General features: G+C 42.8%; 1 protein-coding gene across 3 annotated transcripts in view; it reads right to left on the bottom strand.

The window, feature by feature from the left end:
- Window positions 1–1224: 1224 nt before the first annotated feature.
- Window positions 1225–14707, bottom strand: part of inv (invected) — a 35231-nt gene continuing 21748 nt past the window's right edge. For 2 of the 3 annotated variants that reach the window (NM_165839.3, NM_078975.4), the window contains 3 exons: window positions 5986–5991; window positions 4691–4851; window positions 3740–4271 (listed from right to left, as the gene is read on the bottom strand). In NM_165839.3, the coding sequence (NP_725057.2) occupies window positions 4002–4271; window positions 4691–4851; window positions 5986–5991 (437 nt within the window). In that variant the 3' untranslated portion in view covers window positions 3740–4001. Of the gene's footprint in view, window positions 4272–4690; window positions 4852–5985; window positions 5992–14707 lie in introns of all 3 variants that reach the window. The other variant, NM_165838.3, reaches the window with a different exon arrangement.

Raw genomic sequence — 14707 nt, 5'->3', positions numbered from 1 at the left:
TATTATATTTATTTTATGCGCTAATAAGTTTTATAGCCTTTGTATCTATGCAGCTAATACCTTTGAGCATAGGAAAGGATGTTATTTAGATTAAGTTTGCGATAACTAATAACGTGAGGCCTCAGAAGTTACTGGCCTTTTATAAGTGCCAAGATATTTTCGCTCACCTCTGGCGAAATGCCTTACTAAAACGAATCATGTTATGATGGCCATAAAACTATGTCTCTTGTTTCACACCAATTCAAATTTTATATTATATTATCCATTTTGAAGAGCATACAGCTCAATAAACGGCCTGCGTTAAGTCTCATTTGCTCAATCGAAAGGCGCGCTGAAATTATCGCAGATATTTCGCTTGCAGCTCCCACGCTGTATCTTTAAGATACTTTTATTGCGGTTCCTCTTCTCCCCTTTTATTTATTTACCTTTTTCGCTTGATCTTGACGATTTTCTTCGCGCAGGCGTAATGAGGCAACTCCACTCGCTGAGCAGCAATGTCAAATACGCAGATCTCTTCCTCCGATTGGCGCTACGTGGGTGGTCCCTCGATTTTTTGCCTTTGATCTGTCCCATCAGACGAGCCACACCCACACACAGACACACACATGTGTGTGTGGTTCAATAAAGACGACCAAAAGTGGGGGATAAAACCCAGCCCTTCACGGGGGCACTTGGATTTGCATGCAGCAACCCAGAAACTCATTAAGTTCGGGAATTAGAAGCGCCGCCAAATGGCCAAATGCTCGTAAATCTCTGGCTAGTTTTGGCCGCCATAGGGACGCTGGTATCTCCACTCCAGTATTCCACACACAAAGTGTGAGCCCGTTTCGCTGTAAGCTGGTGTTTCATTAATAATCCCCAGCTGAAAGGGCTGAGATGGCCGGCTAAGTTGGCTGGCGGACTCTTCATAAATCTTGTGTCGCATAATTACAGTTAAAATTTATAAGCTTATCTCCTTAGCCGCAAATTTATTGGCGAGTCCAGCGACCAAGTAACGCTCAACGTGGAGCGTCCGTCAACTCGCAGAATGTCGTTCACGGTACAGGGAACGAAAATGTATACATTTAAAGTCCCTGATATTTGCTATTGATAAGAAATCTTGCTATTTCGAATATATCTAGAATAAGAACTTGGAAAATATGAAACATCCTCCGGATACCCAGAAAATACACTCAGAGTTTAAATACACTTTAAAACATTTTCTTTATTAATAAATTTTGTAAGAATAACTTTTAAATGAATCTTATTTGAGACAAAAAACATAAAAGTATTACAAGTTAATTTTACTATACTTTTCTCCCAGTGCAGTTCTCAGTTCCCGTTCCCGTTCTCGTTCCGGTCACCCGGTTCGGCTTTGCTTTGGTTCCTTTTGGTTTCGCTCATTAAACGGTCTCCAAGTATCGGCTAAAAAATGTGTATTTAAAACGGCGTGAAAACAATTTGTTGCCAATTTTATGACGCCTCGCCACTCAGCTGGCCCCCCTTTGAACCCAACGCCCCTCTAAAGTCAGCCGTGGATCTGCAAAACAAATTCATTTGAAGTCTGTGGTCTTTGGGTACTAAGTGTCAACCCCATAGATTTATGCGTATTGTCTTTTTTTCGGGTTACTTGCGCTGGCATTCCGGGAACACTCGGACTCTGGACCCGGGATTCTGGATGCTGGATGTTGGATGTTGGATGGTGGCTCTGTTTCTGGCCTTAACTCGCGCCAAGGCTGCGAGCTGCCAGACATTAATCATTTGGTGCAGGGGGGTTAAGAACGGAGCAGCTCCAGCAGTTTGCGGCAGCATTCGAGGCGTTGTAATGTGTGGCTACAAAGGGTTAAGGGGGTCCTGGGGATCGTGGGTTAAAGGGGGGAGCTTGGGGCGGAGGACAGCGGGATTAATGTACGCGGACAAGGTATTTGAATGGGCCTTTTTATGGTCACATTTATTGAATTTATAACGTAATATACCCGCTCCCATGACTCATGGCGATTCCTCCAAAACAAAAAGTTCAAAACCCCCCTATATTCGGATTCGAATCCAGTTCGCGAAGCCTGAGGCAAGCGGCAATAAAAAATTATGCTTAAACAAAATACTCGCAACTATAAATTCAGCAAAATATTACTAAACTTAAATTGACTTTTTATGAAGTTATATCTTCGCCAGACGCGTGCCATAAAAAATCACTTAGGCCGCTCGGAAAACTCCCACGCACAGTGGAGCCTCGCGAATAAAGTGCCGAACGTAATAACGTTATAACGCGGCCGTCGTTACGTAGCAGTATCATTTGCCTTTGTTCGCCTGTCTGATACGATACGATACGATACTATAATATATGATACACAAACGAATGTCGCCTTCGATGCGAAACCCAAAACCGATCCGTAAATCATTCACGGCGAATTAAGACGTTTTTTTTTTTTTATTTCTCGCGCGAATTTGTTGTTGCACTGCCAGTCCAGTCAGTCGAATAAAAAATCAAAAAAGGCAAGCCAAAGCCACAAATTAAACATTCCATAATGGTAAATATACTACTTTGCTATACTTGTTATACATTTTATTTTTGGACTGCAAATGGATTTTAGTTGCTCATCGGGAAAGAAGAGGTTAACTTGGAATTTTTAAAGTTCAGTCAAGCCAAAAATATTAATAAAAACTTTATTTTTTTCTAAATGATTGTATTACTTCTTGATTAAATAACATTCTTACTCTTTGCTAAATTCCATTTAATAAGTCATTATTTCTCAGAAAATGTCTATAGGATGAAATAATAATAACTGCAATAATAAATATGCATTGTAATTTAAAAACTTTACTATTAACTGAATAAGCACAATTCAAATTATTTAAGATTAGAAAATAATTTAAATTGGTAATTTGGTATATTAAAATATGTAGTTTTTTCAAATGGAAGATTTACGATCAAATTGATTGCCATTGTGGTTAAATGTTTTCTGTATTTAGACATTACCTTCAGTTGTTTATTGTTGTCGTCCACTTTGTTTGGCCCCTCGAACTTCTGCAGGTGTTACGTGCCTGCGATCCACTGTACCGCCCGGCCCTCTCCACCCCCCCGCCGACGGCTTAACCCGTGCCGCCTGCAATGACAGACACATTTAACACCTACGCGATGTTGACGCTGCACTTCAGTTTGGCCAAAAGCAAAAGCAACAGCAAAAGCAAAGGTAAAGCTCGGCGGGCGCCGCTTTGGCCGTCAAGGTGTCAATTTGTGCCGTTGGCAGACTCACACACTCGCACACACTGGCGCACACACACACACCTGCACACACCTGGATTTGACGACTGTATGCAAATTTAATGGCTAAATTAGACGAGGGAGCGAAACAAGAGGGGACGAAAACAAAGCGACGAAGGAGGGAATTTAATAATATATGTGGCTAATGTTTGGCATCGAGACGAGACGCCGTTTATTAGGCGTGATTATGCTCGAAGATAGCAGTTTTAAATTCAATTTGCATAATGAATTCAATTCGAATGTAATTCCAGCAATTGCTGCGGCCGGTGCCCAATCTTTTGATCCGCGCATTGTTAATTGAGTAATTAATGCCGACGCCCACGGAAAATGGAAATGCGATCGATATATGTATATATCAATAGCAAAAGCTATAGATGGAGACCACCCACTTGGCCAATTGGCCGACTGTTCGATTGGCTGCGGCCCATAAACAGATATGGCAATCACATTAAAATTATGCAAAATTCTTTGATAACGACAGCAACAAAAACGGCGTGTATAATTTAAATGTTTATTAAATTATTTAGTTGTGAATTTATGAATCTATTATACAAAACGCACACACAATCATAGCTCTTCGGGGGATTTCTACGCCCAGCGGCCAATTCTCCGGAAGATTTCTTCACCTGATTCTGCGTTCGACTGCGTGTGCGGCGGACTAGAATATTGTACAACTTAATCGCTCAGAATTTCTAAAGCTAGCTTACACACTACTCCATAAATACTAGATTGTAGATATTGCCGCACACCCCACCTCCTTCTAGCAGGGCTCCTTGGCGGCAGCGGCACTAGCCGCCTCCTGCAGCTCCTGCAGCTCCTCCTCCTCGCGGGTCAGCGGTATCGTCGAGTGGTTGTACAATCCCTGCGCCATCAGCTGCAGCGCCAGCGGATTCTTGGTGCCGCTCGACTTTTTCAGCTTGGCCCGTTTGTTCTGGAACCAGATCTTGATCTGCGCCTCGTTCAGTCCCAGTTCCCCGCTCAGCTGCTGGCGTCGCTTCTCCGTCAGATAGCGATTCTCGTTGAACTCGTGCTGTGGGCGAAAAAAAGGGGGGAAATGGGTGGGTTATAGGCGGGTTCAAAGAGCTTCTCAGGAGTGTAGTATTTGGATTTGTTTAAAAAGTAATCCCCAACTTTGGCAGAACAATAACAAGTTTTCAAAAGTTACAAGTGGCTATAATTTATATGTCTTTTTAAATATTCTAAAACTAAAAAAAAAAACTATAACATAAAAAACTTTGGCGTCAGCAAATATTAAAAAAAAAACCAGCTCGTTAGAAACAAAAGTGCTATTTAAAATGAATTATTTAAAAAGTTTATGTGCAACCTATTAAAATAGGCACATTTAACAAGCTTGTTAGCCGGTGATTTAATATTCTCCTTATATCTCAGGTGCATTACTAAAAAGTGCCTCAGTGAAATTTGGGAGGAAACGAACGGAAGTCATCTTACCTTCAGTCTGGCCAACTGCGTTCCGCTGAAGGCCGTTCGCGGCCTTTTGTCCTCCGGCACCCCGCCCCCATCGGCGGCCTCCCCCTTCTCGACGCCCCCACCCCCACCACCTGCCGCCGAACTGGACGTCGCCGGCTTCTTGGGCTTTCGCGCTCGTGGACCTGGAAACACAAAATGGAAACACAATGAGACGAGATGAGTGCGGAGGTCATAAAAATTCCAGGGAGCGCTTAATGGCACCAACATGACTGGACCTGGATCTCAACCTGCCCGACTGCCTACTGCCGACTCATCGGGCGGACATAAATCCTGCGCCTCATATATGCAGTCCAGGCCGGCTCGGCAATTAATTCACATTTAAATGCGTCCAGACGAGTCAGGGGGTAACGTCCTTCCGCCCCATCTACTACACATTTTCCCCAACCCCATTCGAAGTTTACCAGCTAAAACAATTAAAGTTCTCTGGTGGAAATTTGCTCGCGTCATTTTCAAAAAGTAATCAACGCAATGACTTTTGACTGTGGCTAATTTTCCTCGAGGATAGCAAAGCACCCAAAAACACCCCCAACAGAGCGACTTGAGTTGTCTTCGATTTAATTAACAGCATTCGGGGCGGACAGGCGCAGAAAATCGCTCCACATGATGTGGGTTGTCCCAAAAGTTGCCCAAAGACGGCCAAATAAAATTCTATTCGAAAATGGGGTTTCAAAGTTTAACTCGTTTCGCAAATAGTTGGGAAAAACTGTTGCCGAAATGCAAATGGAAAACGAGAGATGAAGCGATTATGAGGTTTCACTAATGGGAATATTTTGGTCGAAGTGAGCCAAGTCAAGTGACCACAAGATGTTCGAAACGAAACTCAAATATGTGGCAAGTATTTTGTAATTTAAGAGCTTCATCTATCATAAGGTGAGTGTCTTGAGGAGGACATTTGGGAAAATTGTTTTCAATGAATTTGTATCTTTCGAGCAGCTTGGTGTTGCAAAAAGCCTTTAAGAGCTTACTTTTTAAGATAATTGACTTATTTTGGAGCATTTACTAGATGCGGAAAGTATTGTATCTATCTTCTTTTTTTTAATTTGAATTATGAGTCTGTAAGGAGGGCAAATGTTGCTTTTAAAGGGGATGGAAATGTTGCTACTCTAAATTTCAATAAATTTTGCTATCAGCTTAGTCACAGCTGCAAAACCCCAATCATAAAACCTTGACCCATTCAGACGAACTATTAAACACCATTATATCGATCCTGAGTTTCCAGTTCACCGATTCCTGTTCACCGTCCTTTTTGTACTTACTTCGACCTGCAAAGAGAAAAGAATTATAGAGAAAGGTTAGAACGATTTGAGGTAAACTGCTGGGGACAATTTAAAATTTAATTTACTTTTAACGCGAATCAATAAAATATCGGAAATTGATTAAATTCCTCGACGTCAGCGCGACTCAGCGAAAACTTTCTGATGGCGAAACGTGCAAAAATTCCCGGCGACCCCACTCGGCCACGCCCCCAAATCGCCTGCCGCCCGCCAACAACCTTCAAAACAAATGTAGCGGCACTAATGGCAACGCAACCAAGTCATGCCCTAAGTTAAATCGTTGGAAAAATTGAACAAATCAATTTTGTCAACAAAATGCCAAAGCTGCCGACGGGCGCGAAATTAAACCAAAATTTGACGATGGGCGAGGCGGGGAAATGCCGTGGAAAGGGGCGGCTGTCTGACAAGTGGGCGGGGCTGTTGTGAGGTGTTATCACGGTTTTAAATTTCACACGCAGTCCGACGATAAAAACAAACAACAGGAGCAGAAGAGGCAGACCTTGAACCTGTCAGACAGCCGGGAGACGATGACGACAGGAAAATCCAAGTCACGCTGACCTCCGCCCCCACCGAGGAAAACATCCCCTTTTAGTCGAGCTAAAGGAAAACGCATGTTGGCAAGCGGAGATAAGCAAACTCGAGCTGCATGCCAAAGCGTCGCAAGGACATTGCTAAGGGGTTGCCAGTTTCCATTTTCCCCAAAAGAAATCGCTTCACAATGCAACAATTGCCAGTGTGAAATCTTTAGCTCTCCTCTCCTCTCTTCTAGTGGAAATTGTGATTTATAGCGTGTTAAATTTTTCATTGCTCTGCTGCGCAAATTTGACACAATAAAAGTTTCAAAGTTGTTTTTCGGGGGAGTTCCCGGATGTTGTTCCGTGGGGGGTGTTACTTCAAATTGGCTTTAATACAAATTATATGAACTCAATCAATGTTTGGCGAAGTATTGTAGGAAGTAGTTAAAGACGTAAATGTGGAGGGTGAATAATTTAAGATCATTATTACTGCGTAATGACAAGTCAACTTTAAAGCATAGCTTCAAGCCTTTCCAATATAGCATTTTAATGTGCTTTGGTCACACTTTATACGCCTTTCTCCGCGCTTCCCAAGTATCTGAAGATCTGCAATCAGACATTTATTCTGAAAAACGAAATGTGTTTTGACCGCAGTTCGAATTCCCAAAAAAGTGAAACAGTGGCTTTTTTCACTACAAAGCCCGTAAGAAGTAAACAAAAACAGAGACGCACATTCACATAAATTCCTGTTCATCAAAAAAACAACAACGGCCCAGAACAGACGGCAAAGAAAACAAAAACGGGAAGATGTCTTCATCAGCAGCCTCAATGACCCAACTTGGCAAAGCCAACTGCCAACCGAGTGAGCCGAGGCAAAAAGCAGGCTTCTCTTCTGCCACTGGGGCATATGTTTAAAATAAACGCATTTGTTTTATTTATGCTTAACATGAGTTGCAAATGCCAAAAGCAGCAGTGCAAGCACACATAAGGAATCCAGTCGACCGGGTTAGTTACCTTTAAGACGGGAAAATGAATAAACCTGCCGGAGAGTGCGCAATTAAATCCGAGGAATTGTTATTCCAGCAGGAGCTACATATTCAAGGATCAGGTGTAGCATCTCGGTACGAAACTCGGAACTCACGCCCCAAAAAGCACCGAAATTGACTTATAAAGATCTCAAACTAACGGGCCACACGCAGACCACGCCGATCGCGTCACAGGGGAGCCAGAAACCGAAACAGATACAGATACATATGGAGATACAGATACCGATTCAGATTCAGATACAGACGGAGCCGGTCTGGCGATCGAGAACCAGTCACATAAGTTTCAAACGCCGAGCTTCGATGTAAGCGATCTGTCTCGAGACGATCGCAACTCGTATCTGTCTCTAATGATCGCACATTGGAGCCCAGATCATTAATAAGCCATAAAAGACAACACATAGCCGGGAAAATTTACATGTGAAAAGTAAAAGCGCTCGATGATTGATCGGTGGTTATTCGGCATCCACAGTTCTGATTGCCAATCGGAGATCAGAGATCACCGGATCCCACGCAGAAACCGACCAACCAACCTGGCAGACAGGCAAATTAACGCTGCGGTTTGGCGACACTGATGAATATTGACATGACGACGCGTCGCTCATCGGTTTGATTGCACGTTTAATTGAAGTGATTGACGCGGACAGCGCGACACTCGCAATCGCAATCGCCGGATGACAAACGATGCCGATCATCGTGTGTAGCTGGGGAACTTCGTCAGCGTTTTGTCTATCGCTCAATCGATCCATCGATCGACGACCGGTGCTCGAAAATAGCCATTTCAGCCAGTCCAGCCTGACTAGCTAGCTTCCAGCGCCAAAGGCTAGCGACCACATTCAGCATTCCATCGCATAATTTGCTCTCCTGCATGAAAATATTTTTAAGCATATTTCTTAATTGCTCTATCAGTGCGGTGGTTAGCTATTTGTTCGGTGCTGCCAATGCCACTGCCGCTGGCTAATTTGCATAGCCCTTGCCGGCTTTGCATATGAAATTGCTGGAGGGGCACACTAGTTGTCCTCGCGGTGCTTTTATCGCAGGGCGCTTCATTGAATATGCTCCATGGGCGAGGTGGAGGTGTCAAAACATGTTGCTTCAAACGCGATTTGAAGGCGGCAAATGAAAGTAGAAAAGGTGAGCTAAACTTCTTGACAACTACTATAATTACACCATCAGAAAATCAGCAGTTCGGGTTATAAATGTAAAATCCAAAGCAAATTAAAACTGGAATTCCATGTGTTAGGTTTATAGCCAGCAAGCCATCCTAACTATCTCTTAGGTTATTTAAGCCACGCATAACTATAACATTAAATATGGCTCGTTTGAGATTATCGCGGTGAAAAGTGCCGGCCAGGAGGAGATTCCTCAATGATCCCAGCAAATTCCGAGGCAACCTTTTACGCGCTCTCACACCTTTGGCGATTTAATACCCTGTCCGAGATATCGCTTACACCTACAGCATTGATTGGGTCCATGAGGCAGCCGCAACTGGTTTGACAAATTGCAAACCGCATTTTCCGCTGATATTAGCAAACAATTTCATTAAGAAACTGTAATCAATCCGGCAGTGTTGAGCATCAGGTGGCCTGCCACTGCCACTGCAACTGGGATTGGGATTGGGATTGGAACTGTTGCTGCGATTGCCAGAGGCCTCAAGTACAGGCGACACCGATATGGGCGGCCAGAGTATCTGTAGCTGTATCTGAATCTGCAACTGTAAATGTAGATGTATCGCGAGCTTAGCGCGCCTTAATAGACACGTTGCTTTGCCTTTGTGCAATTGAGGTGTGAACATTTTACGCTTCTATGGATATTTCGACTAAATTAGTGCACTTTTATGGCCTCTCAATTAACGCAATCCTCAGTCTCAGGCACTCAGTCTCGATTTCGATCACAATCTCAGCTCCAGTTTCTCCAATTAGATCAGTCAAAGTCTGGCAGGCCGGGAGTTACTTTCACCCTAATGATCACATCAGAGGCGCTGATCTCGTGGGACCACCCGAAACGAAAGGTATCGCTTTGGTATCGGAAGAGTGTTTGTTTATTTGCTTTTTTGTCGGTTGCGGTAGTCAGCGGGTTCTTTGGGGGGGCTATAAAAATAAAATTAAATCGAAGAACCCTGCGATCTCTGAGGCGATCGACCGACCAATCAAGCCGCCCAGACACTAATGAATATTTAGATAGCCCACGAAAGCAGCATCCAACAGCCAAAAAACCGAGTTGAGCCCCAGCGGCAGCGCCCAAATAATTTGTAGATCAATAAATGTTCGCTTTATGGCTCTATTAGCGGCGATGGACCATCAGCGTCGTGTGTGGCCAAATGACCAAATGGCCAAATCGCTGGGTTGCAAAACAAATATGCGAATAAGTGTGTTCACACCAGGGCGATGCCGACATTAACATCAATCTTCCACGGATCACCGAGATGCAAACCAATCGCAAAGGAGACTGGACCACACCAAAGGTCCTCCTCATCTGCGATGATCGTCTTCAGGTCCATGATCACGATCCCAATCGCGATGATGATCTTGCTGATGATGCTGGTGGGGAAAGGCAGTGAGGCAGAAGATCTGAACGAAACCCACTCGAGCCCAGATGCAGGGCTCCGACTGAAGGTCCCAGATCTCTTCGTTTAGCCCATTTTTTGGTCAAGTTGGAGTGGTTTAGACAGTGCCCTGCACAACCAAATATTAACGGGGTAAATTAACTTCGAAATTGCATTAATTTTAAAACATAAAAGTTGACCTGATTTTTTGATTCGCACTTTACTTTTACGTGAATTACTTAATGAAATTTCTTAATAAGCTTTAAGCCAAGTCCCCAATGCCTTGGCTTTTATGTGGTAGGGTGTATGGCATGTTAAATCTCGAAATGTCTTAATAAAACAATTAATAGCACAGCTGAGCTCATAAGATTTTTTCTTTTCATATTTTTTCTTGTGCCAATGCAGGTAGTGCCTGTAGTGTCACGAAAACAGGAGCGAATTCGAGAAATCAGTTTAACTAAATGAATATTTAAAATGTTTGAAACTATGTTAAAATTGTTTTATGAACTAAATGTCTATTTATAAAACACACTTTAAAAATCTTTTGGGTTGAAAGTTTTAGCAAGTGAATAACTTGAGTTATAAATTCTTTCCCCGTTCTAAGAAAATGATCTTTATTTGCCTACAGATAGCTGAGTGAACAATTTCAGCTTAAGGCATTGCCAAGATTATGACTACCCACTCCCTCCAGCGATTGGCTCCGCTCCTGAATCACTTTTTATGACTGCGCAGTGTGGCGGACAAAAAAAGGCAGCGTCAGAGGCACAGACTCGGCAAAAAGCAAAAGCCCGGCCGTTCGTTCGTATGTCGTGTACGTACTATAAAGTAATTGAAAAGCACAACAGATTGTTTTAAATATCAGCAGGGCGAGCCGCCCAAGTTGACCACCTGTGCGGTGGTGTTCGAGGTGGATTTATGGCCCGGCTTTTGGCCGGGCCTCTGAGTTGGCTCTTACGCTCACTCTTTGTCCATGCAGCTGATCTCTCGGTCTCAGGTCGGTCCGGCCAGCATAATCATCATAATCATCGGCGTCATCGTCGTCGGCGTGATCATCATCTTCATCATCTTCCTGATCGTCATGATCATCATGATCGGGCTCTTATGCTAATTTCGAAGACGACGACTTCGCCTTGGATTCCGCCATGTGGACCACACACGTCGACCGATTCGCATGGTCTCCAAAGGTCGCTCTTCCCCTCGACGAGAACTTTTATATGCTTTTATGGGATCCATGCCCTTGTCGGAAAGTAAAGAGTATTCGCCACTGGGTTTTTCGGCTTTGATAAATTATCGATAAAACGATGCGATCACTTTTAATTTGGCTTAGTTTACCTACCGCATTCTTTGGCTGTGAACCCTGCGTTACTGTATGGATATCAGTTTCGGTTTTCTTATGTTTCAACAAAAATCAAGGGAACAGCAGCCGAGGAATTCTGAACCCGAGTTGATTGGGGATGCTGCTGCTGCTCTTTCGGTTCTTAATTAAGTTATCAAAGTTTTTATGACGTCAGCGTGCTGAGAGAGGGAGAAAGGGAAACGGTGAGACAGGGAAAGGAAGCAGCTGGCGCCAGAAGACGCCGCATAGAAGAATCTTCGATCGGTTCTCGGCCTAATCGATGCTGCCCCTTCTTCTGGCATCCTGACAATTTCCAGAAGCCGGGCAATGCTGTGGTAAATATTATAAAGGGGTTAATGCATTCGCTAAATACCCTATACTTGAAAAGGTCAAAAGTTCTATCTAATATTTTGGAAAACATTTGACTTTAGATCTTATTTGAAATTCTTATGTAAGCTAAATTTCTACCAAACCTTTCCGCCTCAAAGAGCAAAACAAAAATATCCTAGTTAGACTATTTTCTATTAAAAGTATATTTTATATCTGATAGCTCAAACTACCGCCATTGAAGGAAGTGTATTAAACTATTTTCTCTTAATATTATATTTTACATCTGATAGCTCAAACTACCGCCATTGAAGGAAGTGTATTAAACGTAAACAAACCTGCTCGATGTCGAATCGAATCGTTTTCATTCAGTTTCAGTCGCGGACCCCAATGTCGCATGGTGAAGAACCCCAACTCAGCTTTTTGTTAAAATTCTCACGCTTCGATCTGGCGACTTTTAATTACTATTATCCTTTGGTTAGCCCGATTTCGCGTGTTTGTTGTGCCTGTGCCGCTTTTAATTAAGTAATTATGGCAGCCGGAGGAGCGGAGAACAAGCAAAGCAAATTTCAATTCAATTTTAGCTTTTTGTCGTAATCTCTGCTTCAATTTCAACTGTCATCGGAGCTGCACTTGGCCCTTATCCTCCGATAAGTACCCCACGATCCCCGCTAATCCCTGTCTGCCTGCAGTTTACACATCCTTCCTCGATTTTCCCTTTTCCTTCTGAAGAGGAAACTGTCATTTGTCTATTTTTAACAGACACGCCGACATGAAGGATTTAATTAAATTCAACTCGAGCTGACAGCTTCCATACACGAGCTTTTGATAGTCGTCGACGGATTGGGAGGGGTGGCAAAAGTATCTGTATCCGTAGCCGATGTATCTGTGTGTCCGTATCTGTTTGTCCGTATCTGCGCTTGTGGGGGAGGTCTCCGTTGGCTTGTTTGTTTGTGTTGAGTTACTCCGCTGCAGATTCTCAATTTCCGATTCGATTTGTCGACTCCTCGGCTGCATTCAATTTACTTACTCTTCGCTTTTGACTTTTGTTTGCTGTTGTTTTGCGCAATTTGCCAGCAAACTTTCAAGCGAATTGGATTTCGAAGTGATTGAATAAATGAGGCAAAGAGCGAATCAAGTTAAGTGGGTGTGGACAATAAACTACACATATATATTTCGCGACTTTTGGTACCATACGATGTACCCAGAATCATAGAGAACTTTACAATCTAGTTGACATAAATTTTAATGTACTATTTTCCTCTCCAATATTCTCTTTTAATATTGTATATAATATGGTATTTTACCTTGGAATATTCGTTATTTATTTCATTTGCTGTTATCTAATGAATTTGTTTTTGGCAGAATGAAAAGCATCGAAAACATAAGTTTTGTCTGCTGTTTGACTTTTAATTCTCACTTTTATTATATGTAAAATTCAATATTTGGATGGGTACCATTTTCCGTTTTTAATGAATTTGTACTGATGAAATCATACCTAATGTTAAATTCGTTATTTATCTTTCAATTTTTACCTAAATCTTGTGTAAAGTTAACAAATATTTTTATTGGTTTTATTCCACCGCTGTTCAAGTAAACAAATTGCCAACAATTTGGCATTACTCATACGCCTTGTTCAGCGCCGTTTAATAACTCACTTGTCGCGGCCCGGACTTCAAGTCTTTTGCCCACTTCCAAAACGGAAAATCTTGCAGGCCCAATTAAGCAAAGAATGAAAATGTCACCATAATAATTGCCATAAACCACAATTGGCTGACTGGCGGCAATTTGGTAGAACGAAAAAGCCGACAATCAATGCAAATGTTGCATGCAAGTAAATCCAGAAAAGCGCTGCCATGCAGAAGGCAATTTAAGCGTATGAAAAGAAGAACGTTAGAGGAAAAACGCTGGCGTTGCAAGCATAATTAAGCACACGAATTGGCCAAGTTATTAGCGCGAACACAACTAGAAAGAAAAACCAAACTTGCATGGCTGATTGCTTACTGGCAACGTCAATCAGTCGACTGGATTCAGAGTCAAACATGGCAGCTAAATTTTTCAGCTGGCTAAAAGCCGTTTTCCACTTTTGCGACTCTCCGTGGCCATTTATGAAATTAAGTTATTTTGCTCTGGGGGCCACTGTTGCAGTTGCTGTTGCAACAGCTGCAGCAGCTGCAACAGCGTTGTCAAGCACTCGTTTTAAATGAGTTATTAGCCTCGAGTTGACGATTTCGACCAACAACAAGTTTTCTGGCAACGCCCCCGATAAAAATGGCACCCATCCACCCCTTCCCAACGAATGAGGGTTGTGCATTCGCATGAATATTTAGCCGAGCAAGATGACAAACCACAAATAAGCGGAAACAAAAAGAGTCCCTTGTTTATTTTCCACGCTAATCATAAGCCACATTTTGTCACCCCCCCTTCCTGGGGGAAAACTCTACGGAAAACCACCCACGACGAGTGTGTCGACAAGATAAGCCGCACACTCAAACAATTTCCCTCGGAATTGGGGAGGTGATGATGAAGAGCTGGCCGCCGCCTGAGGGGTGGATTTTATTGGATTCGGGCTTATTGAATTTGCTGCATGAAAGCTTGTTTAAGCACTTGTACACCCACCAGTCACCACCCTTGGGCAGCAACCACACTCAATTATTAAGTGGATTGGATTGACTGCGAGGGGCGGGGATCTGGGGAATCGAAAATTTAATTAAATTTGTTAGTACTCTTCGGTGGGCGGAGATAACGGAAAAGTGGTTTATCTGTTACGTATAAAATAAAGAAAAACTTCCTTTGGGTGCTCTCGAAATCATGACCTGAACAATTACTTGGCAGTTATGTGCAGATTAGAAAATGTATATTACCCACTGGGATCTTAGCATATATTATAGAGTACTATTAAATGCCACTAATATCATGTCACAAATGTGTAGTACAA

The sequence above is a fragment of the Drosophila melanogaster genome, chromosome 2R, assembly GCF_000001215.4.
Source record: "Drosophila melanogaster chromosome 2R".
Lineage (NCBI taxonomy): Eukaryota > Metazoa > Arthropoda > Insecta > Diptera > Drosophilidae > Drosophila > Drosophila melanogaster.
This window is presented reverse-complemented; position numbering and strand designations above follow the sequence as displayed.